The sequence below is a fragment of the Coturnix japonica genome, chromosome 1 (assembly GCF_054131305.1).
Source record: "Coturnix japonica strain WE chromosome 1, WE-NBRP24, whole genome shotgun sequence".
In the NCBI taxonomy this organism is placed as follows: Eukaryota; Metazoa; Chordata; class Aves; order Galliformes; family Phasianidae; genus Coturnix; species Coturnix japonica.
This window is the reverse complement of record NC_140663.1, coordinates 20,146,959-20,174,584: the sequence shown is the minus strand read 5'-3', so window position 1 is coordinate 20,174,584 and position 27,626 is coordinate 20,146,959. Positions and strand designations below refer to the sequence as shown.

At 40.2% G+C, this 27,626-nt stretch overlaps 1 protein-coding gene across 3 annotated transcripts; it reads right to left on the bottom strand.

Annotated features, from left to right (window-relative positions):
* Positions 1–27,626, bottom strand: AASS (aminoadipate-semialdehyde synthase). Of its 3 annotated transcripts, none has more exons than XM_015852915.2 (24): positions 27,498–27,626; positions 25,952–26,172; positions 24,934–25,110; positions 24,249–24,333; positions 23,506–23,573; positions 23,265–23,411; positions 21,637–21,715; positions 21,384–21,511; positions 21,078–21,226; positions 19,823–19,945; positions 19,560–19,671; positions 19,014–19,073; positions 18,855–18,922; positions 15,045–15,166; positions 13,977–14,106; positions 13,275–13,385; positions 11,509–11,617; positions 10,955–11,095; positions 9,514–9,681; positions 6,732–6,827; positions 4,475–4,590; positions 4,221–4,309; positions 3,722–3,898; positions 1–2,261 (listed from the first exon to the last, which is right to left on the bottom strand). In XM_015852915.2, exons 2-24 carry the CDS (start codon positions 26,162–26,164, stop codon positions 2,143–2,145), a joined length of 2,787 nt encoding a protein of 928 aa, XP_015708401.2. In that variant the 5' UTR covers positions 26,165–26,172; positions 27,498–27,626; the 3' UTR covers positions 1–2,142. The 3 variants fall into 3 exon arrangements, with proteins under 3 accessions (XP_015708401.2, XP_085380937.1, XP_015708394.2); XM_085524811.1 differs by having other exon boundaries at positions 25,952–26,262; positions 27,569–27,626; XM_015852908.3 differs by having other exon boundaries at positions 27,569–27,626.

The following is a 27,626-nucleotide window of genomic DNA, read 5'->3' as shown; positions in this document are numbered from 1 at the left end:
TGGATTTTCAGATTTATTTCTCAACCTATTTTGCGTACACCATACGATCATCTTCCAGTAATATGCAGAGGGCTGAAATCTAACCCTTCGTACAAAAGCTGAGCGATACACTTAAGTCTACGCTTAGAAAGCAAAAAGCATCACTGCATGGGAAAACAAAGATATTCCAATACATAATTTTTCCAAAATAGTGTTTCTTGAAAAAAACACACTGTCAGTCCAGGGTTATTTAAAACTTAAAGAAAAATAAGAAGTTCCAGTTTTCTTTCCATATTGCATTTTCTAGGCAGAGAAGCAATGTATATGTATGCATACAGCCTTAACTCCGTGGATTTGTAACTGTAGGGTAAAGGAAGGCAACAGAATACTGAAGTTGAGATCCTGGTGTCATACTGTATTGAATTGGAAGAAACCACCAGATAGAAGTTTAAAATTAAACCTTAGTTGTAAGCCTTTAATTGACCTGTGGGACAGAAGAGGCAACAGAGAGCGGAACATTCATTCCGGACTCCATGATTACCACAGATGCACACGCAAGCCACGTAACAGATAATCTGTAGCAGCAGTGGGAGGGGAAGCAGCATAATGGAGCCAGGATCTCCTACAATACTTAGAAGGTGCATAGCAATGTAACAGAATCCAAATTTGACAGCAAGAAGTCATTCACTGATTCAGTATAAAAAGTCCTTATCTTCAGTCTTCATTCTTCATTCTTCCTTCTGCCTTTGGCTCCTTTCAGCCTCCTCTTTGTTGCCATTGCTCCTTTACTACATATGCAAAAAGCAAATCCAAATCTTGAGTAGAAAGACTTGGAGATCAAACCTTCAGCTATACTATACAGACAGGGCAACCTCTGGACTTCCAACCTTTCAGGACTGTGTTAGTAGTACTATGCTGCTCAGCAGATAAAAGGCTGTGCGTTTATCAGCAAGGTGCATCTGTGAGCAAAGTTGAAAGGAGGCAGATTCCATAATCAGTATTAAACTTTAGAGAGGAGTTCCAGATAGCCGCACAAGTTCTACTGAAACTGGCAGGTTTCACACCAAACTAGTGGAAAGTCTAACCCATGCCTGCATTGCAAGGTGGTGCAGAAATCCCTGAGCTAAACCTACAGAAACAGTCCTGAACTAGAAGGAAACAGCTGCTCTTCTGCCTGAGAGAAGCTGAACTCAGGCTAAAGCTCAGAGCTGTCACAGCTGCACTGCTGCTAGAGCTGGACCAGCATTGCTGAGCAGCACAGCACTGAGCATCGTGTGCTGGTGTGCTGCAAACCCTCATCTCTCTGAAGTGGCAGTGAATTGAGTAGTACGGACAGGAACCCAAAGCAACACTTCAAAAGCATGATAGAGAAAGGACAAAAGTTAACTCAAAAAGTAGTGATTTAAACCTCTAAGTCCGCTGCATTTCAAAACTGCTTACATTAGACAGTCAGTTCCCCTTGTAACAGTTCTTAACTTGGACAAGGCACATAGTGTAATTCAAAAGAGTAAACATGTCATTTAGAGCAACTGGTGAGCACATTAACAGTAGCATGTTTAAAAATACCCTTCTGAGCTGCAGAGCTAAGTGCTCATGTGCTCTCCTAACAACAGAAAGCAGCATGCAATACTAATTCAACATACTGCAGCCAGGAAAGGGTATGGGAGGGAAGGTAGTTTTAAACACACTACGTCCACCTATGAATTCAAGTGTACATTCATAAGAGAAAGATGTAACAAATATTAAGATCTAGGTTTCAAATGTTAGCAGCTGAACATCTTCAGTATTTAACAGTAAACAGACTTTTCCTTCACAAAAGTCAGTAGTGGGTTTTCCTTTCAGCTGCATTTTGTCTCAATGACAACCCCATAATAAATCCATTTAGGAGATGAAGTCAGTTTAAAAATACAAGTTATTTAGAAAACATTTAAGTAAAGATCGGTGCTGAAACATGAGCCTAAAAGTTTTGGAAAGAAAGTAACATAACTCATGCATCCAAGTATCTACAGATTTTACAACAAAGTCGGGGATCGATTCTACAGAAGGCACCACTTGGGTGTGAAATACCAGATCCTGTCTTTAATTGGTCCCAATCGAGAATCTTTAAGCTGTATTTGTGGGGAACAAACAGTGCTAAAACCAGATTCAATCCATTGCTTCCAGTTACTGCCTGATAACGTTATGAGTATTGTATGTAATGCCTTCTGCTTTAACACGCTCCAGTATTGGTCCATAAATCTTCTTCGTCAATGGTATAACCATGCCTTTGGTATTTATTTCACCTAAAATTAAGGAGAAAGAAATAAAAATTGCATTAAGTGTTAAAGTTACTGTATATCTGTGCCCAGGTGCCAGCAGGGTGTTGTGGGGCTACCACAGGGCATAGCCGGCCCAGCAGCCAACATGGTGGTGCCTCTGGGAAAGCAGATTTAAGAAAGGTTTCAAGTGTTGCACAGCAGCAGAGAGTGAGGAACAAAGTATGAGAAAGGAACTCTGAAGACAGTGGAGGGAGAAGGAAGAGAATGACCATGTCAAAGAAGAGAAGGTGTTCCACATGCTGAGAGAGTCCTGTACAGCCTGAGGGGAACCCAAAGTGGGGCAAGGGGAAATTCTGAAGAGGAAGAAGCAAAACAGGGACATGCTAACAGACTGACTGTAGCCCCTAACTCCCCATTCCCCGGCAGCGATTAGGGCCAGGGGAAGAAGTTGAGGCATGGGGACATGAGAGGAAATATGTTGGAGAAAGGAGGAAGGCCTTGTTTTACTTTGCATCTCACTAGCGAAAGCTATTTTCATCAGCAACAAATTAATCTTCTCCAAATCCTGCATGTTTTACTTGTGATTGTAAATAGTAAACAATCTGTGTTTATCTCTACTTGTGAACTTTTCCTATTGTATTTCCTCCCCCTGCCCTTTTCAGATGCAAGCCTGTCAGCTAGTCAAGTTCAACATATGTAAGCAAATATCAATTTGCAATCACATAGATATTCGTTTTTAGGGAGTGGTGTTATATTCTCACATAGCATCAGTACTGTACCAAAAATAAGGAATACAAATACTGCGCTTAAATTACAGTGTGATACACATAGCTTCAATTTGATTCACAGAGCTATGAAACTGGCTAGATAAAAAGCATCTGAACTTAAAAAACAATAAAAGAAAATCAGGTTTCAATCATTTCAGCCAGCCAAGAGAGGAATGGAGATCTAGTAGTTAGAAACAAATGAGAAGGAAAGAAAACACAAAACAAGAAGAAAAGACAAAAACATAACAAAAAAAACCCACCCCAACACTATTTCATGTTTAGATGATGATAGCCAGGCAGTGTGTCTGTTTATATACACACGTTTCCAGTATTATGCTGTACCCTCAAATCTGATCAGTCTGGAAAATAACACTGGAAGTCACTGTTTGTTCAGCAGAACTATATCTTAACCTGTTTCACTGTGACACAGTTTCCAAAGGTCAACGATTGTAATTTATAATACCAGAGGTCCCCCCTACACTGATGAAACACTCGAGATTAAATGAACAAATCTCTAGGAATTCAGAAGTAAATTAAGAACTGTCATTAAATGATCCAAGCACGCAGGTTAAATTTTCCTGTAAGGAGACAAGAAAAGTTTTATCAATTAAAAATAACAATAATACAGATATATATTCCAGGAACACCACATGTTTGCTACAGGCAGGCAGATACAGAGGTTGAAATGCAATTACCAGAGGCTGACCTGTTACTTACCATCTAGAACCATCTTAGCAGCAATAGCCGTTGGGTATCCGACTGTTTTGGCCATGGCAGAATATCCATTGTTGTCACCATAGACAACCAGATCAATAAATTTGTCTTCCAAATGGCCAGAAGGATGCCTGAGACCTATTTCATTTCTCATAACAATCATATCTCTCTCCCCAGTGCCTGACAGAAAAGCACACAAAATGTTCATTAATTACTTGCATTCCAGTTCTAACAAGATGAGGCTCATGGCAAGCAAGGCATTCTGTATACGCATCACTTACACTGGGGAAGTAATTTATACTTCAGATAGGGGCTATAAAGGATAGAAGATTCAGATGAGATGAAAAATGTAAAAGGGAAAGAAAACAATAGTGGATGGAACAGGGAAAATTGCGAGACATTAAAAAAACTCGAACATAAACAAACTGATGAAATAAAGGCTATTAGAGATATTGATTTGTCCCAGAGATAACCACAAAAGACAGCAGGACTTCTTACATACCAAAAGGCAGCTTCGTCTCCATGTGCTTTGCAAGAGCCCCCACAATGGAATCTGCTGCTGGAACTGGTTCATCTCCCAGTAATCCTAGCCTGGTAGAAGAGGGATAGACTGATACAACTGCACATCAACAACTTCATCTCAGCTTTGTGAATTCCAGGTTGCTCAACATTTATCAGTTTAACTGCCTCAACACAGACCAGAACTAGTAAAATTGCCGACTTATATAAATAATCAAAATTCCTGAAACATCTTACCATTCCACAGCCTCCAGCTGACTTTTGTCTTTACCCAGCTTGTTAAATACAGCTTCTTTAAGCACAGAGTACTCAGCAGGAGACTGAATTTCAACCAGTTTGCACATGAGCTCTTTCTGTATTAAAAGAAAATTAAAAAGCTCCTGAAGGTCTGACATCTGTTCCCACTGCTTTTCAGTCAGGGTTTGTAGAGCCTAAGCTCAGTTAACATCCACTACTTCTGAGAAGACAGGCTGCACAATCAGGAGAAGCGAGAGTGAGATTTTTAATCACAGCAAATGAGAACAAATATTGGAATTTTTTCCCAGAAACTTTCTGCTCCCACCATCCAGCTGCCTCACGCTACTTATCTTTTGTATTGTCTTATCCCCTCCTCCAACACTGAATGAACATAGAAATATGCATAAATGAGGAACGGTTGGAGGATGTTCAGGTGAAAGGAAAGAAGCCTTAAGACAGTCAGTATGTCAGAACTTAAGGATCTCTCTCAGCTGGACTAGAAATGGAGAACATCCCTTTCAAAAGGAAGGGCACAGACTAGTGAGATAAACAAGCCTATCACAGTCGTGGGAGTATTACCAAAAAGCTTTCTGAATTTTTCTTTCCATATCTGAAGAACATTTTGTGTTATCAAGATGTTAGTTATTGCTTGCTTCGTTCACAGCAAGATGGATAGTAGAAGGAGCTCTAAACAAGCAGGAATTGTACAGCCTGTTGACAAGCTCATGTTATCTACAAGCAACCTACAAATATAAGGCAGATAAAAGAAGAAGTACTAAGATGTAATACTATTACTAAGACAAGGCTTGCAGTGAGACTAAGGAGTTGCTATTGGATTGTACAGATTTCATAATATTGTGTTCTTATTTACTGAGGCTGGGCAGCCTGGAAGTTAGAGCAGTTTCTGCGCATAAAACTTATGGATGTTAATCCTAAAAATGAAAGTGGAAAAAACCACCTCAACAAATAAAAACTACTCCAAGCCCATTTTAGGAAACTGATTTACAGAATGGACACACTGCAGAAATGGCAGCCTATAAGCTCTCTGGAGTCCGGGAAAGAAGAGCAGCACTCTATGATAGTCAGACACAACCATGAGTCATCCTCTTCACCATTATTATTCTTTGATTTTGAAAATATTGAAGGAGTTATTTACTGAAAATAATAACATCTTCAGAAAAATACTATGTTCTCCTTAGACCGTAACGCAGCATTAGCCTTGGGTCTTTTTCCAGATTAATGCTGATATAAGCACAAGGAAGGAAACAGGAGAGAGATATGAATTTAGTCTATCTGAATAAACAAGTTACTGTCTCAAGGGGTTGCTAAACTGGAGAAAAATGTCTCACATGACAGATATGCAAGCAAAAAGCTGTCTGTATACACACCTTACTCTAAATGTGACTGAGATTCTCTACTTTGCCCACAGAGACAACCAATGTGTTGACAGTCAAGTGTAACAGCAGCACATCATGTATGAAATAGCTTGGCTGACATTCTTTTCAACAAACTATAATCCCTGGTCAAATAAAGTTATTTCAGAAGCCCACCATTCTAAAGCTTTAGGGGCACTGAGATTGTAGAATTGTAGAATCACAAGGTTGGAAAGGACCTACAAGATCATCTAAGTCCAACCGTCCTCCCATTATTGTTGCTACCAACAAAGCAAATCCAAATCATAGCTACCGCATTTTTCACTGACATGAAAAGCAAAACTACTTTCCACTCATAAATAACCTTTGATGGACAAGAAAGCGACCAATGCCAATGCTATCAAAAAAAGCTAAAATCAGTTTCATCCTCTAACTGCACTTAAAACTCTCTCCACCATTCTTCCACAAAACATCTCTCACAAGTAACCTTAAAGAGAACAGAAGGGCACACTTTAAACAAGTTTATTAGCTGGTACATTTGACATTTCATCAAAGTGTCAGATTTTTTCCCCAACTAACTAGCATAACATTAGGGACAATTCATAGGAACACTGGACAGGCCATGGCAGTCACCTAACCCAATGTCCTGCTTGAAGCCTGCACTCATGTCAGCTATGGCTTTGCCTAGTCCAGTTCAGACAGCCTCCAGACTCCCTTGGTAACCTGCATTTCTTGACAAAGAACACTTTTCTGATGTCTGGAAATAAAAAGCAAAGAAGACCGGGATGCAATACAAGATTGCCATTGTAAAGGACACTCAAGTCTAGAAAAAAGGGAATGGATAGTCAAACAGAGAAAAGAAGGCAGTAATCAGAGAAACTCACCCAAGTTAGACGTGGCGTGGCTGAGTTTAGCAAAGGAGAAGGATCTGGGTTAATTAACCCTAACTTTACAAAGCCTCCCATAGTTTTAGAGTATCCCTGAAATAAAAGAATAATGTGGTTAAAACCAGTAATCACTTGAAACTGATATTTCTTCTTAGTTTTAAAGTAGTAGTGGATACAACCATGGCCATGCTGTTATTCCAACAGGAAAACAATCATAATAACATGATTCCAATGGGGCTACAGTGGTAGGTGAATATGTGGGTCTCCACCTCTCATTCTATTTTTTCTACACCCTCTTTAATGATTTATTATTACTCTGTCATCAGTATTTTTGTGGCAAGTAGTTGGTTCAGGAGACTGAAGGGCCAAACTGGCCAGCACCAGACCAAATTTCAGTACATCATTACAGGCAGGGCAGTTCAGCCAGCTGGGCCCTAAACAATCTATGGAACAGACAGATGAAATCTTAATTTGGGTCACCTCAGTTTTACACTTGTATAATTGTACTGATATCAAATAAACTAGTTCTTAAGGTAAGAACCCTCTGTATCTTTTCTTCAGGAACGTTAGAGAGACAACCAAGACAGGGATGGAATGACATCTAAAAGGAACTGCAAAGGACAATAGGTTGAACGACAAAATAAGCCAACCATTTCCTGCTCATTTTTGTTTGTTTCCTGTTAATGGCAACAAGGACAACTGCCACACAGCTACTGCATACCTAAAAACACTTACATGCAAGTGACTAAAACCATGATCAAAAACCAGGCTTCTGGAAATAAAGAACCCCTAGAGAGGCTAATTATAATGAGGAGCTCCCTCCAGCAGCACAAGGTTATTAGCTCAGATGGCCTTGCAGCTGGATCCTTCTGTGACACCTCTTTATAAAGCGACTCCATTAGCCACCTGAACTCAGCCTATGAATGGCACTGAGGAGGTGGCAGCCTCTGCACTGAATGGATCACATCTGCTGCACTGCATGACTGAGCAGTGTATGAGAAGGGCCAAGACATGGCGAGTTACACACTGGCATGGATATACTGCACAGGTGGGGTTCCTCTGACATCACCCCAACCTGAAGCCATGGGTCTCCTTTGGTGAGCAGGAAAGGAATATTAACCACAGTAACAACATTATCAGCTGTGCTGCAAGAAAAACTCTTCATGCCACTCCAGCATGGGTTTTTGTTGTTTTGGTTTTTTTTTTCCGCTCTTGTTCTAACACATATACAAAAGAAGAACATTTTACCAGGCACCAAATTGAAGAGTAGATGCTGTCATATTAAGACTCCATGATGATATAGATGCCTTCCACATATTTTTAGCTTCTGAACAAGAGACCATATCTAGACTAACAGAAAGAGAGCTACTGCCATTTGTAACCCTTTTACCTCCAAACTGGCCTTCCGTCCTCCTCTGCTAATATAGCTTTCCTCCTTCCCAGAAATAAAAAAGATCCTGGTGTATTGCAACACAGGGAAAATATGCATGATCTTTCTCATGCCATGCACAAAAGAAAGTTACTTAAATCTTGTCAAAAACCTTAACTCAAAAAGGTAAATATCCATAAAAGCTTGTTTCAAGTCATCATTAGGGGTTTAGATTTCCTTTTAGTGTACACTGACCAATAAAATAATCAGAAAGTAAAAAACCCTCTAATCACAGAATCACAGAACCATAGGGGTTGGAAGGAACCTCCAGAGATCATCGAGCCCAACCCCAAAGCAGGTTCCCTACACCAGGTTGCACAGGTAGGTGTCCAGGCAGGTCTTGAACATCTCCAGAGAAGGAGACTGCACAACCCCCCTGGGCAGCCTGTTCCAGTGCTTCGTCACCCTCACCATAAAGAAGTTCTTGTGCACACTTGTGCGGAACTTCCTATGCTCTAGTTCTAATATTGTGACTAACAAACTAAAGCAGTTCTAATTCAAGATTTCTAGTTACTTAATGAACCAATTCATTTTGATGCAAAACTGTGATTTTAGCTTGGAGAAGAGAAGGCTCCAGAGAGATTTCATTATGGCCTTCCAATATTTGAAGGGAGCATATGAACAGGAGGGGGAATGGCTGTTTATGAGGGTGGATAGTGATAGGACAAGGGGAAATGGTCTTAAACTGCAACAGGGGAGGTTTAGGTTAGAGATTAGGAGGAAGTTTTTCACACAGAGGGCAGTGATGCACTGGAACAGGTTGCACAAGGAGGTTGTGGATGCCCCATCCCTGGAGGCATTCAAGGCCAGGATGGATGTGGCTTCGGGCAGCCTGGTCTGGTGGTTGGCAACCCTGCACATAGCAGGGGGTTGAAACTGGATGATCATTGCGGACCTTTTCAACCTAGGCCATTGTATGATTCTATGATTCTGTCTTACATACTATTCATAGGAGTAACCATATGTTCCACTCCATATCAACTTTCAGAGGTTAATAAATTCTTAAAAATACATACTAACAAAATGCATCACAAAACTGATATTTTTTGTTTTAATCTTCTGTCAATCCAACACTAACTACAAAGCCACAGAAAAAAAAAAAAGAAATACTGATGAAGACTATGCAAGCAAACTGCATTGGTAAAGTTATTCTTCTGGTTTGCAGCAACAAACATCTGTTAAATAAGCAAAGTAAAGCTATTTGTTCAATTATTTCTCAGCTGAGATAAAGAATTCATAAATAGCAACTACAGAGATAAAATGGGCTGCCTTTTAAATACAGTTTTATTGTGATGATAGTATTCATCTCCTCAGAAAAACAATAACAACGATAAAATGATCAAAACTTACTTTGTATCTTAAAGTGCCCCTTAACAAAGTATGAGCTGTCTGAATTCCATATGGCTCAGCATATTTTGTACTGTCTCTGTTAGGAAAACCTTCCAAATTTAATCCTGGATAAAAATCCATTGCAGTAACAGAATCAAGCAACGCTCCTCCCGCTGGAATATTGATAACCTGAGTGTTATAAAAGAACACCAGTATTACTTTGCTGTAGCAATTTGATTCACAACAGAAAAAATGAAGTGTGCTCCAACTAAGAACATTATGCTTAGCGTTTCTGGCACAAACAAAGGCTCAAACTAAACAAAGCAGCTGCAGAAGCCATTTAAGTATATACTGTGATGAAGGAGCATGTACTATGTCAGCTGTTAATAATCAAAGGACAAGAACAACTCACATCCTGCTAACACATTCTAGTAATTCCTGCTGCACTTGTATTAAGGTTGCAGGCTCCCACTGCACTTACATTAGTGCTGCAATTTTCACGGGCATGAACCCTTTTCGTTGCTTCAAAGCAAAGGGACAAGGTTTCCTTCTAGAAGAAAGCCTAAAGCAACCAAGTCTTCATCAAAATGGTAAGATCTTACAGTCTGTTAAACAAGATGCTTGCGCAGAACACAACAGACACAGATCAAGATTTAAGTGGCAAGGAAGAAAAGTGCAACTTACTGGCAAGCTCATATAGTGCAGTTCTAATGAACCATTCACATGGATGCAGTGTGTTTTAAATTAAGAAATATTTTCACATTCTCTAAGATACCCATTAATTTGAAACTTATAATTATGTGCCGCTGCTTTTTAACAAAGATCCAATGAACAAGTCCTGAATTTTCATTTTTTCTCATTACAGTAACTTCATAACAAAACATCTCAAAAGACTGCAAAACCGAGAAGTTTAGATAATTAGCTAAATTTTACGGTAGTTATACAAGATGTCTCCTTGATGTTTGAAGAGCCATGCTCAGCAACTACACTGAGCAAGCAGGAGTGATCAAATAGGAATGGAAAGCAGAAGGGTGATAATGGCTTGCAACAGCTTTCCACAAATGATGACATTTCTATAAAACAGATGTAATGGCACTGTGCAAGTATAGAATTAAGCTGTTTGGTTTGCAAAAGCAATTAGATGGAAAAGCAAATAGGATTCGCATTTTATTTTGTTTCTAAGAGCCAGACACCAAGCAATCAGACGGATTGGAAGCTGAACTCAGAACACAAACCTCAAGCCAGTGCCTTAGTCATTAGCATACATGCCTTTGGCATTCTATGTATTAGGAATTAAAAGCTGGTAGCAAACAAACACCATTATACTCAGAACATGGGACTGACACATGCAACTCAGGCATCTGTCAGTCGCTTAACAATAAACACAGCACAAATCCCAATTCCCTCCTGAGCCTGGTGTCATCTTCTTTGTCTTTAAATGGAAACAATAGGATTACTTCACCTCTCCATTTTTCAAATACGTAGCAGACTGAACGGTATTCAGCAAGACTCCTTGAGGGCTCCAGCTGAACTTGTATCTCAGAGGATTATCAGAGTGCTCTGGAGCTGGCAGGCCACCACAGAAAGAGGTGTAGGATACAACCTGTCAGATTTGTTCACAGGTGAGAAACAAGGAACAGATGACAGACACAAGACAGAAACAGCACAGAGCAACCCTGCAGAATCCCTTTAAGTTCTTAAATTCTATTGAGGTTATTCCCCAACCAGGCCAAATTACAAGATTTGCTGTGAAAAGGGAAATCAGAAAACTTCACTAAGCAACAGCATCAGTCTTTCTCATTGCACTGCCCACTAAATAGCAAAAGCTCCTGGGGCAAAGGCATCTTAAGTGATGGACTCTCACAAATTGGATAAGTTGACACAAAATTCCAGGCAGCTGCAAAAACTAAGGAGTCCATTACACACTGGTGACATGCCCCAAAGTGGGCTGGTGTTAAAGGAACAGCATTACTAACAAAAACCCTGGCAGAAGCATGCACAATCTGCCAACCTTACCGTAGCACCAACTTCTTTTGCCTTGTCAATGCATTCCATTGCCAACATATGGTCAAGACCAGGATCCAAGCCCATTTCACTGATAACTGTGATACCAGCAGCCTCTACACTAGAAGTAGCAGAAATTGACAAATGTCAGAACACTGACTATGCAGGCCTTTTGCTCAGGAAATATGTCCAAGGGAGACCCAGAAAACTTTCCCCAAACTCTTCTCTGCCATCTGTCTGAGATTCATGGGGAAAAAACACAAGAAGATATTAAAATCCAAAGGGTACAACCATCTCAGGAATCACGATAGCCTTGTTTTCTTTTATTTTAATGTTACATCTAGATTAGGCATGTGCAACCTGTGGGTCGCATACAACCCTGCCCAGATCACCCTGCAGCTCCTGCCCTGTGCCATCACAGTGGTGGCTCTGCCTCACTGAGCAGCCCAACCCAGCCAAGCACTCATTGCTCATAGTCACCAAATATAGGCACTGTCCGGGCTGAAACCAGGACATGGGGAGGGCACAGTGCAGTGCCAAATTTCATCAAAAATCTCTGACAGACATCTTGAGAACTCACAAAGGAGTTCACTTCCACTGAAGCAGAATGATCGTTAGTTTCACAAAAATAAGGTCACAGTATCCCAATAGTTTTATGTTATTGTTGCTCCTTTTTTTATGTTTTAATAAAAAATAAGTTTTGTTGCTTATAGACATTAACTACATTTTAGATTTTACACACATCCCAAGACACTTCCTCTTCACTTAATGCAACCTAGGCAAGCCAAAAGATTGGACAAGCATTATTTAGAGGATGGTAGAAATAGAAATTCCCAAAAGCCACTTGGTGTGCCATATTCTCCTGGACAGTACTATAACATGGGAAGGCAGTAATGCAAAAGACATAACAGGGATAGTCACAACAGCCCTACACTAAGAGCTCCCACAGAGAGAGAGAATGGTCTTCTTTCCTAAGTTTTAAGCACATGGGGTTTTTTTTTGTTTTTTGTTTGGTTTTTGTGGTGGTAGTTTTGAAAAAAGCAAGAAAAAAACAAAGCTGTTGCCTATTTCAAGAGCAGCTCAGTTACCACCACAAACTGATTTATTTAAAAACAATAATAATAAAAAACAAACAAACAAATACACTGTGTTTCAATACAGTGGAAGGGGGTGTTTTTGTGGTTCAGGTTTTTTGTTTGCTTGTTGGGGAGTGAGAGGAATGTGTTGGTATTTTTAGGCAAGAGTAACGTGACCTCTTGGTATCAAAGCAAGATGAGAATGAGAGGTGCACAAGCCTCTCTCATCTCTACAGCACTGGTTCTCTACACATCTAGCTTTCTGTTTTATCATTTACAGAAACACTGCACAATGGATTCCCATCCCACTTGAATTGACTCTTGAGTTCTAGTACTGTGACTCAGAGAAGCTCTATGCCAAAAACAACTTTCCCTTATATAGCAGAACAAAAGAAACATTAGAATAGTCAGAACTGTCGTCAATTTAATACAGTAAGGCAAGAATGATTTTTGTAAGGTGAAGAGGAATGATAGCAATCAAGCTTGCTATCACTGGTGGAACAGGACAGTCCAACTCCTCCTTCAAAACAGGCTTGAGGGAAGAATGGCAAGGCACAATGACATGGAATAAAATGGGACACGCAGAACTACGTATTCCAGTGTTCAGAGCAGTAGCCTGATCAGACCAGGGCTGCAGATATAACTCACTGCAAACTTTTCAGATTACGTCAGAAGCTACGCCAGAGAGATGCCCATACCTACCTCTCCTGGAGCTCTTTCATGGCTGGTGTTAAATAGCTGGCTGTTACCAAGTTCACTTTGTTCTTGATACATTCCTTAGCAACCAAAGGATGTACTGAATAAGGCAGCAAACTAGAAATTGAAAGAGAATTACGCAACATAAAATCCAACCCAGTGACAACAGAAAGACTTTCACCAATGCTTTTTCTATGCCTACAAGAAGTTCAAGTAAATGGAGAAGTCAGCCCTGCCAGTAGTTCCACACCTATGCAAGTAAAATGCTACCCTATTAGAGAAATGCTGTTGTATGACTCAGAATAGCATTCAAAATAATATGGTATTAATTCTTCAGACAGTTTTTCTGTCATATTTCTCCTCATAAACAACAAACAAACAAAAAGACCTCTTTTCAAGACCTTCTAAACAGGCAAGCTGAATAAGATTCATAACAACTACCTGATGCACTACTCAAGAAGGCAGTGGCCAATTGTAGCTATTTACATACTGGAATACTATCTCAGTTCCTATGTGTTGAAATAATAATAAACATAACTTACATACATTTATTATTGCCACTTACATTCTATTAAAAGGTCTAATGCTGAGGGCATTCACACAACGGGTCCTTTACACAGTTACCATGCTGACTTAAGTCAGTGAAGTAGGAGAAAGGAGCAGCACGACTTCAGGTTAAGCCCATCCTATTTTACCCAGAATTCTAACCTGATCACAAGGTCGTGTTTCTTCACCAAAGAGGACAGCTTTTCCTCCTCCTTTATAATATCCATATGAACTGAAGTAACACTGCTGTATTTTTTCGTCAGCTGTTCAAGTTGTTCCTTCATCACAGAAACTGTTTTGAAAATAAAACACTAAGTTACCCAAAGATGAAAACAAGTCCAAAGCATTCCCATGTATAACTGTGTTTTATATATGCCACTTTCTCTCCAAAGAGAAGCTGCTGCATGGATGCTTTCTTTTCACTAAGAGTTGAAGAGAAAATATGCATAAAGAACCTGTATAGCAGTAAATTCTTTTTTATCAGCTGCCAGTGTCAAGCCACAGCGAATACAACTCAAGAACCTAAAAACACTCTCAGAAATAGAGTGGTCTTATAACCAATTAGCATGACTGTGGATATACTTAAAAGTAACTAAAATTTAAGCTGATACCTTTTACTTAACAGCAGTTCAATACAAATTATTCACATAAAACTAGAAGCCATCATCCTTCTTTGTTAATGATGAAGTAGGTAGGACATCTCCAAACCAGAACTGGTCTGGCTGAATGGGCCACCTGTACTTTTGGCTGGGCCGTTGTTATGTTTGCCTGGGCTGCAGAGCTGTTTCTTTATTTTTTCTCACACCGCACATGGTAAGACTATTGTTCTAGTCTAAACGAGACCCTGGTAGGTCTTTATCCAGGGGTTCAAAGTATTATGGTTACTGCTGCAAAGGGTAACAAATGTAGCTAGCATGGCTAGCTACAATGTCAATCAAAAGCCTAAAGCAGCTTGGAAGGAAAAACATTTATTTCTAATTTCTCTATAGGTTACATATGCAAACAGTAAACTTTTCACGTGGGTGTATCATTTTCAGATAAATTATATGAATTCAAAATGCTCAGAAAGTTACAAAATCCTTTTCTGTAGTGCATAATAGTAAAGGTTTTATAAATTCTCAGATTCATTTATTATTTATGAGAGAGACAGCCAAACCAGTTAGTTGGAATAAATCCATATAACACATAGAAGACAATTTTTAAGTGGAAAACAAGAGAAGTCTTACTTACCAATGGTGATGTCAACATCAGTATCTCTAGTGAGATATTCAAGTACAGGGCCAGAAACATAGCCAGAGCCAAGTACTAATACCCTCTTCTTATTACCCATGCTCAGTGACTGGGCATGCTCCCTAGGAGGTATGAAAGGCAGAATTAAAAACCACACAGAAGAAAGAAATTGTATACTGTTAGGACGAACAGAATAAGCATGTTTTAGTAAGTCTACAAACCAAGAGCTCTATTCAGACCAAGTCACTTTCATGGCCAGCTAACCCAAGACTGGTCAAGCACCACCTAGTACAGCTACCATTCTTCTACAGTCAAACTTCTCATTTCATTCTTCTGTTATAACCAAAATCAAATCCATCAATGTCTCCACTGCTTCTCTAGTTGCTACTGGGTGCTCAACAATTTTTTCTTGTCTATGTCATGCAGGGCTGTCGGAAGGGGATTCCAGTCTTTACCCTGATTATTTTACAACAACTTCAGAAGTATATACAGAATATACATATATATATATATGTATATACATATATATATATACAGAAGATCCTCAATTTCCCCTTTATCTACCAGGAGTTTACAGAGGCATACACTGCACTGTGGATTATGCCACAGAGAAAACCTTGCCCTCTAGCTGACCAACTCTGCTTTGAGCTACTGTCCTCAGAAGAGGACCAACCTCATTTCCTCTAAATAATGGTTGGCTCAGACTTTGTGAGAGTTCTGCATGGTATCCATAACTCAATTTTGGTTGTGATTTTTCAGTTCAAAAACAGAATAATGAAGGATGCTGTTGCAGCCTCTCAGAGCAATGCCAAAAGAGTATGACAAAAACAGTGGTATTGCATGGCCTAAACCATGGCATGAAGCACAATGGGATATCGAGGGGCACAAGGCCTCAAACAATAGTACTAAATGACTATTCTGAGTGGACAGAGTTAAATCAATACCAAATCCACCTGTCTGAAACACACTCCAGCCACCTGTGAGCATTTGTGAAGGCTGAATTAACCTCCAAAACTCCTGCTGTTCCATTTTCTCTTCCTCTACTTTCCTCTCAACCATTAAATTTGAACAGGATACACCAATGTATCATCTGTTTAATCTATATAAATTATTACTAGAGGTTACTTCACGTTTTGACCTTCTAACAAGTTTCACAGATTTTTTATTTTATTTAAATTATTATTTCACCTATTCACAGAAGGTGTTCCAAGCCCTACATATCCTTTCATATGTCTAACCCATGGACTCTCCTCTTCCTACTTCCAGTTCTAATAGAAGAACCTCTTCCACAACTATGCTGTTTCAGGCAAAAGACTAAGAACTCCCCTCCACTGTTTACTAACTGAAAGTAGGAATGACACGCAGAGCTTATAAAACAGTGCTGACAAAGGGGAGACTTCCGTAATTAAAGAAATCTGAATTTTGCATCAAATTTCTTATCACACTTATTTAAAACTTTTTCCAGTGTCCAGATATCAGTTGCATCAACTGTTCTGGGATAGGCATAAACACAAGCTGTCAAATGACCCACCAGGAGTGGAAACAGAATTCCAGAAAAGAACATCTCAGATTATTGCCAGCTCTATGTTGATCTCTAAACAATTAAAAGTAATACTTAATAAGCCCACACTGTTAATGGGACATGCCATTGCAGTTGTGGATGATGAATTGGTAGCAAGTATGAAGCAAGTGAAAGTGATAAGATGGAGAAACGTTCAGTAAATCAAACTTTTTCCGCATTCTGATGGCACCCAGAACAGTTCAGCTAATACAGCCTGGCTATCACTTGTTTGACATGGTCATGGACATTCAAAGGTATAAGCAATCAGTCTAAATAGAGCCCTCAGATACTAGACATAACGTAATACTTTGTTAGAGTAATAACAGAAGACACACGGTTCCTAAAGGCACTAGAGAAGAGTCTATCTTTAGCTACACATCACACTTGAAGCAGTGAACTCCCCACTTTCATTTGCATTATTTCCCAAGTTTGCAAAATAAAGGGAGGGTAGTGTTAGCAGGTTTGGATTTCCTGATAACTAAGTGAGCAACACCAATGAACAACTGAACATCGCATGCAACACACAGGTCTACGGAAATATCAAAAATCTACCCAGAAAAAACCCTTGGGAAGTCTCCAGATTCTCAGGATAATTCACACAAGACCATGCAAATGACTATGGGGAAAGCCAAAAAAACAGATCCCTGTGCTGCATAAGGAATAAGAAAATTTGTTAGAGACAGTTTCTTGAGGTGGTCTAGTATACAGCACAGGATAAAAATAAATGTAATAAACCACAGTCTTTGGCAGGCAAACAGAATGTTACTTGGGGTGAAAAAAAACACCTATATATAATTCATCATGCACAATTTCATAACCAGACTTCCCAGAGTTCAAAAGGAAATCTGGTACATTTGGCAGGCATGAGTCAACACACTGTCCTTTTAGTATGTGCTGGTGCATGCAGTGCTCCCAGTCAGATAACTTTCAACTCTCATATGGTGCACAGCACAGCTGGCATTGACCATGAACGTGAAGGCAGAAATAGTCACTTATTGTCAAATTTACCTTCTTTACAGGCAAACTCTATGTATTTGTTAATGACAGGGAGGAGGGGGAATGAAAGAGATATCCAATCTATTTACGTTTCTGTTAGCTAATCTACTCAATGCTACTTATTTCATGCAACCACTGGCAGGTAACTGTTGAAACAGGATCAGGATGAAGCAGTAGCTAAAGCTGTAGCTACAGGAATATAATGAGACTGCATTTTCACAGAGGCTCCTGGACACATCCACCCATGAAACAAAGCTAAGCATCATGACACTTGAGCTATACTTGAGGAAAACAAATTCAAGCTATAGTAGATAGCTTTTTCAGCCATTCCTTTCAAGGAACTGTATGTCAAACCCATTTTAAAATGTTAAGGAAGAAAAGAATACTGGAATATGGTTATTTTCTGCCTCTGGTAAAAAATAATAGTCTTGATCACATCAAGAAGAGAAAAATGACAATTCAGTGTAAGTTACTAATGATCAGATGCATCCAAAGCTGCATCAAGAGAGGGGTAGCAGGCAGAAAGAGGGATGTGATTGCCCCCTCTGCTCTGCCTTTATGGGGCCCCATCTGGATTACCCACTCAGTACCAGAGGGATGTAGAGCTATTGGAGTGGGTCCAGAGGAGATCACAGAGAAGATCAAAGGATTGGAGCACCTCTCCTATGAAGAAATGTTGAGGGAGTTGGACTTATTCAGTTTGGAAAAGGCTCCAGGAATACCTCTCTATTGCCTTTCAGTACTTGAGGGGAGCTTATTAGCAGGAGGGAGACAAACTTTTTACAAGATCTGATAGTGGCAGGACAAGGGCAATAGTTTTAAACCAAAACAGGGAAATTCAGGTCAGATGTCAGGAAGAAATTCTTTACCCAGAGGGTGGTGAGGCACTAGCACTGCTTATCCAGACAAGTTGTGGATGCCCCACCCCTGGAGGTGTTCAAGGCCAGGTTGAATGGGACCCTGAGCAGCCTGACCTGGTGAGTGGCAGGCCTGCCCATAGCAGGGAGGTTGGAACTAGAAGATCTTTAAGGTCCCTTCTCCCGGCCCAACCCATGCCAGTCTATGATTCTGTGATTTTAATGATTTAGACAGGGTGCATCAAGGAAGAAGGAAATCAACAAGCTAGAAGACAATGAGTGCGATATAGCAGCTGTCCAGAAAAAAACACAAGAAAGTAAAATGTCAAAGGGGAAACAGAATGCAGACAAGCTTATTTACAATTCTGAACCAAACTTTAAGAAGCAATACAATACCTGCTCTCCCTCAGTTTCTGGATATATTCATACTTAGCTGTCAGTGAGCCATTAGATGCAATCACTGCCTAGAAATAAATGAAACAAAGTTTGAGGAACTTTTGTATCTGTGTTTTAAAGATGAGGAAGGCAAGCAGTCAGTCAAACTGCAAAACTTACATCTCGAACAACAGGTGAGTAATTCTGCTTTTCAAGAGGTTCTGAGCCTTCTGATAATAACTGTGAAGATAAGTTTTTGCAAATCAGATTGTTTTATTTCCCATAGTATTTTTTTTCAGAGTAAAATATCAAAGTTTTAAGCAGCATTTAAATGCATGCAACCATGTCAGTATCTTCTAAATCTAAAATTATCCCAGCCCTGATCAGTGTCTTTTGACTTTCCAGAAAATTCAAATGGTGGTATTACTGTGATTGTTGATTACCTAAAAAAAACCCCTCAGATTTCAAAACCTACTGCAGCAGCATCCATAAACAATGATCAAAGTATTATCTGCACATCCCTAAGATATCTGTGTTCTTAATTTCTTGTTCACATTATGATTTTTGAAAGTATTGCCTCAAGATTTAGAAAGCTTGTTTTTAAAACGAAGTCTGTTGTGTTCTACAGCAGATTTCTTTTAAATGTATACAGGAGACCAGAAAAGCAACAAACCAGCAGGCTAAAGTCCAAGCTTTTACCTTCATGTTGCATACATAAGATCTTACCATCTCTTCAATATATGGGAAAAGCATGTCACCAAAGTATTCTGTTGCTTCTATAGGAAGCTGTGCTGGCAGATTATCAATGGAACACATCAGAATACCAGAGCCTTCAACACTGAAAGAGAGAATACAGCTCTTCTAAAGAACTTCTCTTTCATACTTGTAATATCCCATCTTTCAGAATTATTTTCAGTGCATGATTTTCAATACATTGTTTCACTGTACAAAGTACAAATGAATGCAATCTGAACTAAAGGCTATCTCACCTGTCATGAATAATATGCTGATCAGCATCATACATACAAAATGGACTGTCAATTGTTGTACACTCCGTCATAAATTCTATAGATCCTCCAGTGTCTGCTGAAATGTCACATATTGCCAAAAGTCTAAAGATCAAACAAAAAAATAGCATCTGAATTACAAACAGATAAAAATAAGAAGAATTATCAATGTTATATCAATTTTAAATTAATTATTCAAACAGTGACCTCCAAGAAACAAACGAAACTTGAATCCATCATAAAATTTCCATTTGTATCAATAGGATCCAAATATTAACCATAACTTTCAAAAACCAGAAAAATTCACTCATCTGTCTTTTTCTCTGTGACATGCTGCAAACACCTCCTGCTCATCATCCACCTACTAGTCCCCTCACGTTTGCCACTGTACAATCCTGTGCTACAATAACTTCATCATCATGAGAGGAAATGGAATGGGATGGCTACCTCCTCTCAGCAGACATCTGGCACTGGTGGTGCATTCATGAGCCTAACAAACAGACAAAAGCCTACTCCCTTACCAGTATACATAGCCATATGCTTACAACACACATCTCTAGGTTATTACAGTATTGGCTGGGCTAGAGAGAGTGAGCTCCTACCCACAATGAAAGGAGTATAAGCCTGCATTTACATTCCATCCTTAAAGCTGGGGTTGAGAAGCCAGGCCAGTCTTTGAGCAACCTGTTCTAGAGGGAGGTGTCCCTGCCCATAGCAGGGGATTGAAATCAGATGATCTTAAACATCCCTTCCAGCCCAAACCTTTCTATGATTCTATGATTCTTAGCATTCCAGTTACTTGCTGCAGAAGTCAGAGCAGGTAAGGAACAGTTATTGAACTTGTACAAGCCAAATGAGAGAACAGGAAGAAGGCCCTCATCCAACTAGTTCTGTTCATGCATAGACATCTCTAGCAATAGTGGTGCAGTAGGTACAAATCTCAGATGCCAGTCTTTGCATTCTGCTCACATTCTGCACAAGGATCAAGAGCAGAACAACCTTTGAGGAAATACAGACAACACCTGTCAGTCATTTGCACTGTGATATTTTCAGAAACTCCAAACTGTGAAAAAAAAGACTGCAAATCACAGAAAAAAAAAACAAAAGCAGAATCAATGGGGCATTTTGCAGCGTGTAAGAGAAACAAAATCATTTGCCATACTGTCATGAATCTGCTTAGTGTTATGGCTTGATCATGGTACTGAAAAACAGTTACAATTGAAATGAGGTATCTTACTTGTGTGGTAACTCAGGACAGCCCTCAGGTGCACTAGCAGCAGATTTAACTGGCACCAGTAGATTCTGAGCATCCTGTCGACTTAACAAGCGAGGAGTATGTTGTTCCCAGTATATGCCATTAATTAAACAAGTTGTGTAGGGTGCAATCTGCAAAGAAAGTTACAGAAGTCTGGTGTTCTCATTTAAGCAACAGGAGAAGTCGAAGCTCCCTGGTCTGGAGTATTAAATCAACAAATACACAATGGAGTATTCACTACCAAGTTCCTGTTAAAAATCTTTTATAAATGCTGGAAGGGATGCTCACATCAGTGTTAAAGCGAGAAGTGTAAAGTTCTGGATGTTTATCGTAGTCTGCTGGATCATACATTCCATCATGCTTCCTTACAAGATGATGGTGACGACTTAACACTGTCCCATAGACTTTTCTGAGGTCTGAAGCAAAAAAAAAAAAAAAACAAAAAAAACCAAAAAAAAAAAAAATAATGGCAATAATTAGCTGATATACTTGGACAAAATAGGTTTGAATGTTTTTAATCACATTTATTGCCGCAGCTTACCTCCAGATCGGGAAACTTCCTTTAACTCATGTGGTTCCACAAACTCACATGGCAGGGCATTGAACATTTCTTGGGCACCCTGTAAAGAAAAAGTGGAATTCAGGATGAGGAAAGAATATAGGGATTGTGTTATGCTGCTCATTGGGTCTAAGAAAAGAGATAGAAAAATGACAAAGATCTGTCACAGGCAGTGATTTTCCTTTATATCTGGAGCCTTATTTTATGATCTCTGATTCCAAAATCAGGGGTGAGTCTTTTTCCCCAAATCCTAGATAACAAATCCAGCACTTGTAAGCCAAGTCAGTGTTACTGAAACATATATAAAAAGTCAACAAGTATTAGAATAGTTATTTCTCTCCTCACAGTTTAATGGACTGACTTTGTGAGCCCAAAGGGAAGAATGGGAGACAAAAGTAATGCAGGTGCAAAAAAGGAGAAAGGAGGAGTGAGGTTTAACCTAACCTAATCTGATCATGTCTCTCTATCAGACTTTCCTAAGCCCTATCTTAACAGTGAGAAATATCTCTCACTTCACAGTCACCTCTTACATCATCGTTTTGTGTGTGTGTGTGTTTGTGGACAACTGTGTTCAAGGATGAAGCAAAGGAAAAAATGAAACTTCATCAGAAATCACTAATGATACCTCAGGAGCTCACTGAGAACGGAAACCATTGCAATTCAACCAGCCTGATATGGTATTTTCACAAAAACAGGGTCACATATCTCACTGTTTTTGAGGTCTTGTTGCTCTCCTTTTTTATGTTTTAATAAAAAACATTAAAATGTTTTGTTATTTATATGCATTAACTATATTATGTATTTTACAAATCTACATACGATACACCTATTAATACTAATTATTATATATTCATATGTATTTATTTTATATTTTAGAGGGCAGCTCCAGAAGTAATGCCTTCTATTTATTATGTTGGCCCATGTCAAAGGTGGATGTTGGTAGCATGGCAGTAGAGGCTGAACCTTCCCACCAACATCCCATTACATGCTGTTGCCATGTGACAGATGGCAGCAAAGGGACAGCCTAACAAATGACATCTGGCATGGAAGTGCATACAGAGCAAAGGTGTGTCATTGAATTCGTCCATGAAGAAAAAAATTGGTACCCACTGGCATTCACCAATGCTTCCTGAACACTGATGGAGACCAACCAGAGGATGTGAGCACACCGAGGTGGTGGGTGGTGAGTTTCAGCAGTGGTGACAGTGACAGTGGGTCACCTACACTGATACAGGTTTTAATGGGCATGACATGCAGGCTTCTGCTTATCACCAATGAAAAGGCACAGCTAATGGTGGTGACTATGCTGAAAAATGGTGTTTTGTAGCAGATAACTTGCTCTATCAAACAGTGCTATTCTATTTATTTGTATATGCTGTAGTTTCCAAGGAAATGCATAGGATGCATTTCTTTTGGAGTGACCTACATATATGTTGCCCAAGACAATTCCTCCTCCCTCAGTGTGGCCGAGGCAAGCCAAAAGATTGAATGCCCATGCATTAAAACCTGAAGTCCAAGCAAACAAAACAAACCCATCTTAACACATTGAACCCGACACTTCAAATGCCAAGACATAATGTAATGCTTCAGCTGAGAGACAGAATTGTTACCTTAGACACATTACCAGTGCCAGTAAACACAAATGTCAAGGGCCCAACTGACTTTGGCATCAGTCCCAGTGAAATTTCATATCCAGCGTCTCGTACTGCCTGCACAGCCTGACTGCTATTCCTGTAGTTATGTGCCATCCCAATGTGCTGAAATCAAAGGCGCAGAAACATCACTCCTTATTCAAATACCGATGATGCTTGAATGTTATTTTTCCAAAGAAAAAAACATATGTACTCTTACCATGAAGGGAGTGTGATGTCCCAGGGCTAAAAAGCGTAATCCCAATCCATGCAAAATGTTGATCATTCCTATTGTGTTAATTACGAATACACACAGTTAGAAACTGCAGAGAATGACTGAAGTCTAAAATCATCCCAAATATTTTTGCCTGTGATTTAATAGTTTCCTTATAAAGAAAATGTACATAACACCAGGGAAGAAGAAATTCAATATCAGGCCATGACCTTGGCCTAGACGATGCATTCCATCACGGCTTAATACTTGGATATCCTTCTGTTGGATGTGTACAGATCACTAGATTCCAAAAAGAGGTAACAGGGTTTCCTGAAGAAACACAATTGCAGTTCAGCAGAAAGGAATGTGAACCACACCTCACAAAAATCAGTGTAGATGGGTAACAGAGTGATAAACAGAAGCTGTTCAAAGCCATGGAACTGTCAGCTGCAATATCTTTCAAAAGTCTGTGCAGTTGACCTCGATATGTTGTCTGCCTCAGGTTAGTTGAACAGATGAATGGGACTTGAATATAAGCAGTAGATTTGCCAGGAATCCACGGGACTATTTGACTTGTAGTCTCATCAAAAGGAGGCAAGACGAAACAGAAAGGAAAAAAAAAGGTCTTAAAAGCAGCATAGCAGTTACAATGCATTCCAAAGCTCCAACTTTCAGGAAATGTACAGAACCAGAAATATTACAGGAATTTATCATTTCAATTGTTGCACAATTGTTTTTGTGCACTATACCTGCTACACCAGCCCACTTTCCAAAGGCCACAACTCGCATTCCTTTATGATCAACCATTTTTTCATAGTCAAACAGTCGAACTTCCTGAAAACACACAGCAAATCGAGTATTAAAATTTTCATTGAATGCAGAGTCAGTGGCACATTGCATTCCTAGAAATTACCTTTTCAAACACCTCTGACACCTTCCCTGATATATGTTGATGGGAATATACAAGAAAGGCAGAACAAGATTTAAGAATAAAATGTAAAAACTAAATTGAATTCACATAAAGAATCTCTGCATTTCATTCTCACTCTTGGCACAGAGCTCCCCAATGGGCCACTTTAGCTGCTGCAGATCACATCCGCAGCCAAGAAGCTGCTCTTTGCCCAAATTGGCTGGCTTCCTCAGTAAGGATCTATTACACCCACAGATCTTTCTGCTCACATAGCATGAACATTTCTCAAGTACACTATGGTCACAACTTGTCTGCCATATGCACAAAAACACATTTAGCAGTTGAAGTTGTAGATCCTGAGTGAGAAATACTTGGCTCCAAGAATGGTCCCCCCATGAGCTATCTACAAATATACACACTGAAATCAACCATATGAGGCAGCTAGCCTTCAACCAGACTTCAGGATCAAGTTCAGTTTGAGCTCATTGCTAACAGCCACCAACCCTTGTTATGACAGCATTTACCTGTTTCAGAATCTCATCCAAAAGGGGCATGTTTGCCTCTTGGGCTTTAATGGTGTGTGAGAAGAAGGCATAGTTCTTCTTAGGGATTAACTTGCCCTCTGGAGGTCTCTTCACACCCACTATCAGAGAAGCCTCAGAAATATCTTCCTGAATAATACCGCCTGCTTTGATGTAGTCCTACACAAAACAAAAATCAATTTATTTTTTTTCTGGTTGTTCATTTTTTTAAACATATATTTAGATCATGGCACAAAAGCAACTTCAGAGCACAAACAGAAAATTCTACAAAGTAGAAGCAAGTTACTGCCCATGGTACAATCATAAACCTCATTATCAAAAGAAGCATCAAATTGAATTTCCATGTTAATATCCTATTACATGAGGCCAAAAAATACATATTAACAAAATAATTCATCTTAAATCTACAGAATATAAAGAAAGTACTTTACTGTGTTCAATTATCTGACAGTATTGCAGTAGCAAACAGCCCTTTGCAATGTTTTGAAATACCTGAAAGTAAGTTTAGAGAGATCTGACAAAAAAGCCTGATGATTTTATAACATACTAAGCTAAGCCCATGCTGAAAGAATGTCTTTTCCATATGGAAAATCTATTTTTGCTCTCTCTTATCTCAAAAATCTATTGAAATTCCAGCTTACTCGTGTTTCTAATGTGATCATGCTTTGATGAAAGCCAGAACTGTGCCTTAATTAAAAGGTGATATGAGTTAGAGATCACTAATTCCCTACTTATGTTTCAATTTTCATCTGTTGGCTCAGATACATTAGGCCAAAATATTTTCAGTCCTGAAGCTCACAGAGTCAAAGGAAAGAAAACTCTCCCCAGGAGCACTGAGCACTTCTTTGTTGTGCTTTTTCTCTACACTAGGACAACTTCAGTATAACAACACAATGGGTAAAACATTTCCATGTGTACAACCTTTGAATGTTAGTTCTCCTGTACTATGCTTAATAACTGAGCCATGATTCTGCTTATCTGACTCAGAACGGGACCTCACCTTTTCATGGATGGCTCTCCGGTTTGATGGCTGCACCAGCACTTTGTAACCCATCTGTGTCAGCTCCTTGACATGCCTGGGTGCCAGCGGAGCTCTGCGTTCCCATGCACTGACATCTTCCCTCCTGATAGCCAGCACTGGCTTGTGGTGGTGCCGGCACCCAGCAGGGCGCAATGCACACCTATTGCCTGTGTGGCTAAAGGCTCGCAACATGGTGAGGCCTGATGGTGATGCAGAGACAAAGCAGTAAAACAGTACATCTAGACAGATCTTTCAAACAGTGCAAAAGTTCTGGTCTCCTTTAACATCTGCTGTAAAACACAAATCAGGTAGCTCATACTCTAGTTACACACTACTTCTGTATGACAGGAATTTAATCTTGCATTCCTAGATGACACCAAGCCTAAAAGTACTTTGTTGCATCTTCAGTTGGTGAGGTGGCTTTATAGAAACAAGCTGTACTACTGCAAAGGAAGGATTTTAGCGTGTTCAACATAACAACTCCTTGATTACAACTTCTCCTCATAAAAAATGCTGGACACTTAAAAACACCATTACATCTGCCAGCATAAATGTGCAAACATCAGCTGCTTGTCAAAGCTTGCACCAACAATGGTAAGCAACATGGAAAGAAAGCAGAGCGCAGCAGGCGACCAGGGGGTTAGAAGAGAAAGTCCAGTATGTATAAGCAATGTTCACTATGTTTACTCAACTAATTCTGGCACAAGCTGGAAGCAACGAAGATAAGGAAGGGGCAGTAACCATCTGTTCAGCAGTGGCAACACGGACGACAGTGGCAGGCTTTCTTCCTAACCAAAAGTGTATGCAAGGCGGAAAAACTTCATTATGAGAGACCCATGGCAGATTATTACCCTTTATTTCCTCTCTTTTGCATTCCCATATGCTGCTGTTTAGCTCTGATGTTAATGGCAAGTGTTCTGCATGCCGGCACCAGGCAGACAGAGGATTCAGGTGTTTGTGTGACTGAAAGACAGGGATCTAGATATTGGCTCTAAAGATGTGAATTTCACTTCCAGAGCAGTTTTAACTGACTGAAATGAATACACAAAGCTCTGCTATCCCACTCACTTGGAAAATCCCTTCTGTCCTCCTGTCCCAATCCTGTACAACCTCTATCCCTGATCCTCTGAAGGTCCCATCCAGCTCCATGCCGGCCGAGCACAAGCAAAGGGAAGCGGGGCAGGAAGCAGGAGCTGCCGAGAGCCGCCAGCTCCAGGCCTGCCGCTCACACCGCTGCCGTCCGAGCAGGGAGCACACACCGCTGCGGGGCGATAACGAGGGTCAGCCCGGCACCAGTAGCACGGTGCTGCACCCAGATGGAAGCAGCACCGAGATTAAAGCCGCAAGGAGAGACAGAGCGAGGCCGAAAATAAAAGAAAGACAAAAAACGAGCAGAAAATCGGAGGAAGAAACAAAAAGCGACACGCAGCAGCGATGACGGCCCACATTCCCAGCCGGGGGGATGACGCTGCCCCGGCCGCTTCCTCCCGCAGCCCCGAGGCCGCCGACACAACGTGCCGCGCACCTGCCGCCGTGCCGAGGAACCCCGCGAGCCGACGGACGGGCAGCGGCCGCGCTCACAACGCGGGGACCTACCTCGGAGCCGCGGGAGGCCCGGCTCAGCTCGGCTCCCTCCTGCCGACGCCCGTACGGC

Excerpts from the sequence above, each read along its gene's own strand:
- AASS (XM_015852915.2), bottom strand. The coding sequence starts at position 26,164 with ATGTTGCGAGCCTTTAGCCACACAGGCAATAGGTGTGCATTGCGCCCT. Across the intron at positions 23,574-24,248 it reads AAAGTGGGCTGGTGTAGCAG|GAATGATCAACATTTTGCAT; the intron begins GTATAGTGCACA and ends TTAACACAATAG. Across the intron at positions 13,386-13,976 it reads AAACACGACCTTGTGATCAG|TTTGCTGCCTTATTCAGTAC; the intron begins GTTAGAATTCTG and ends TTCAATTTCTAG.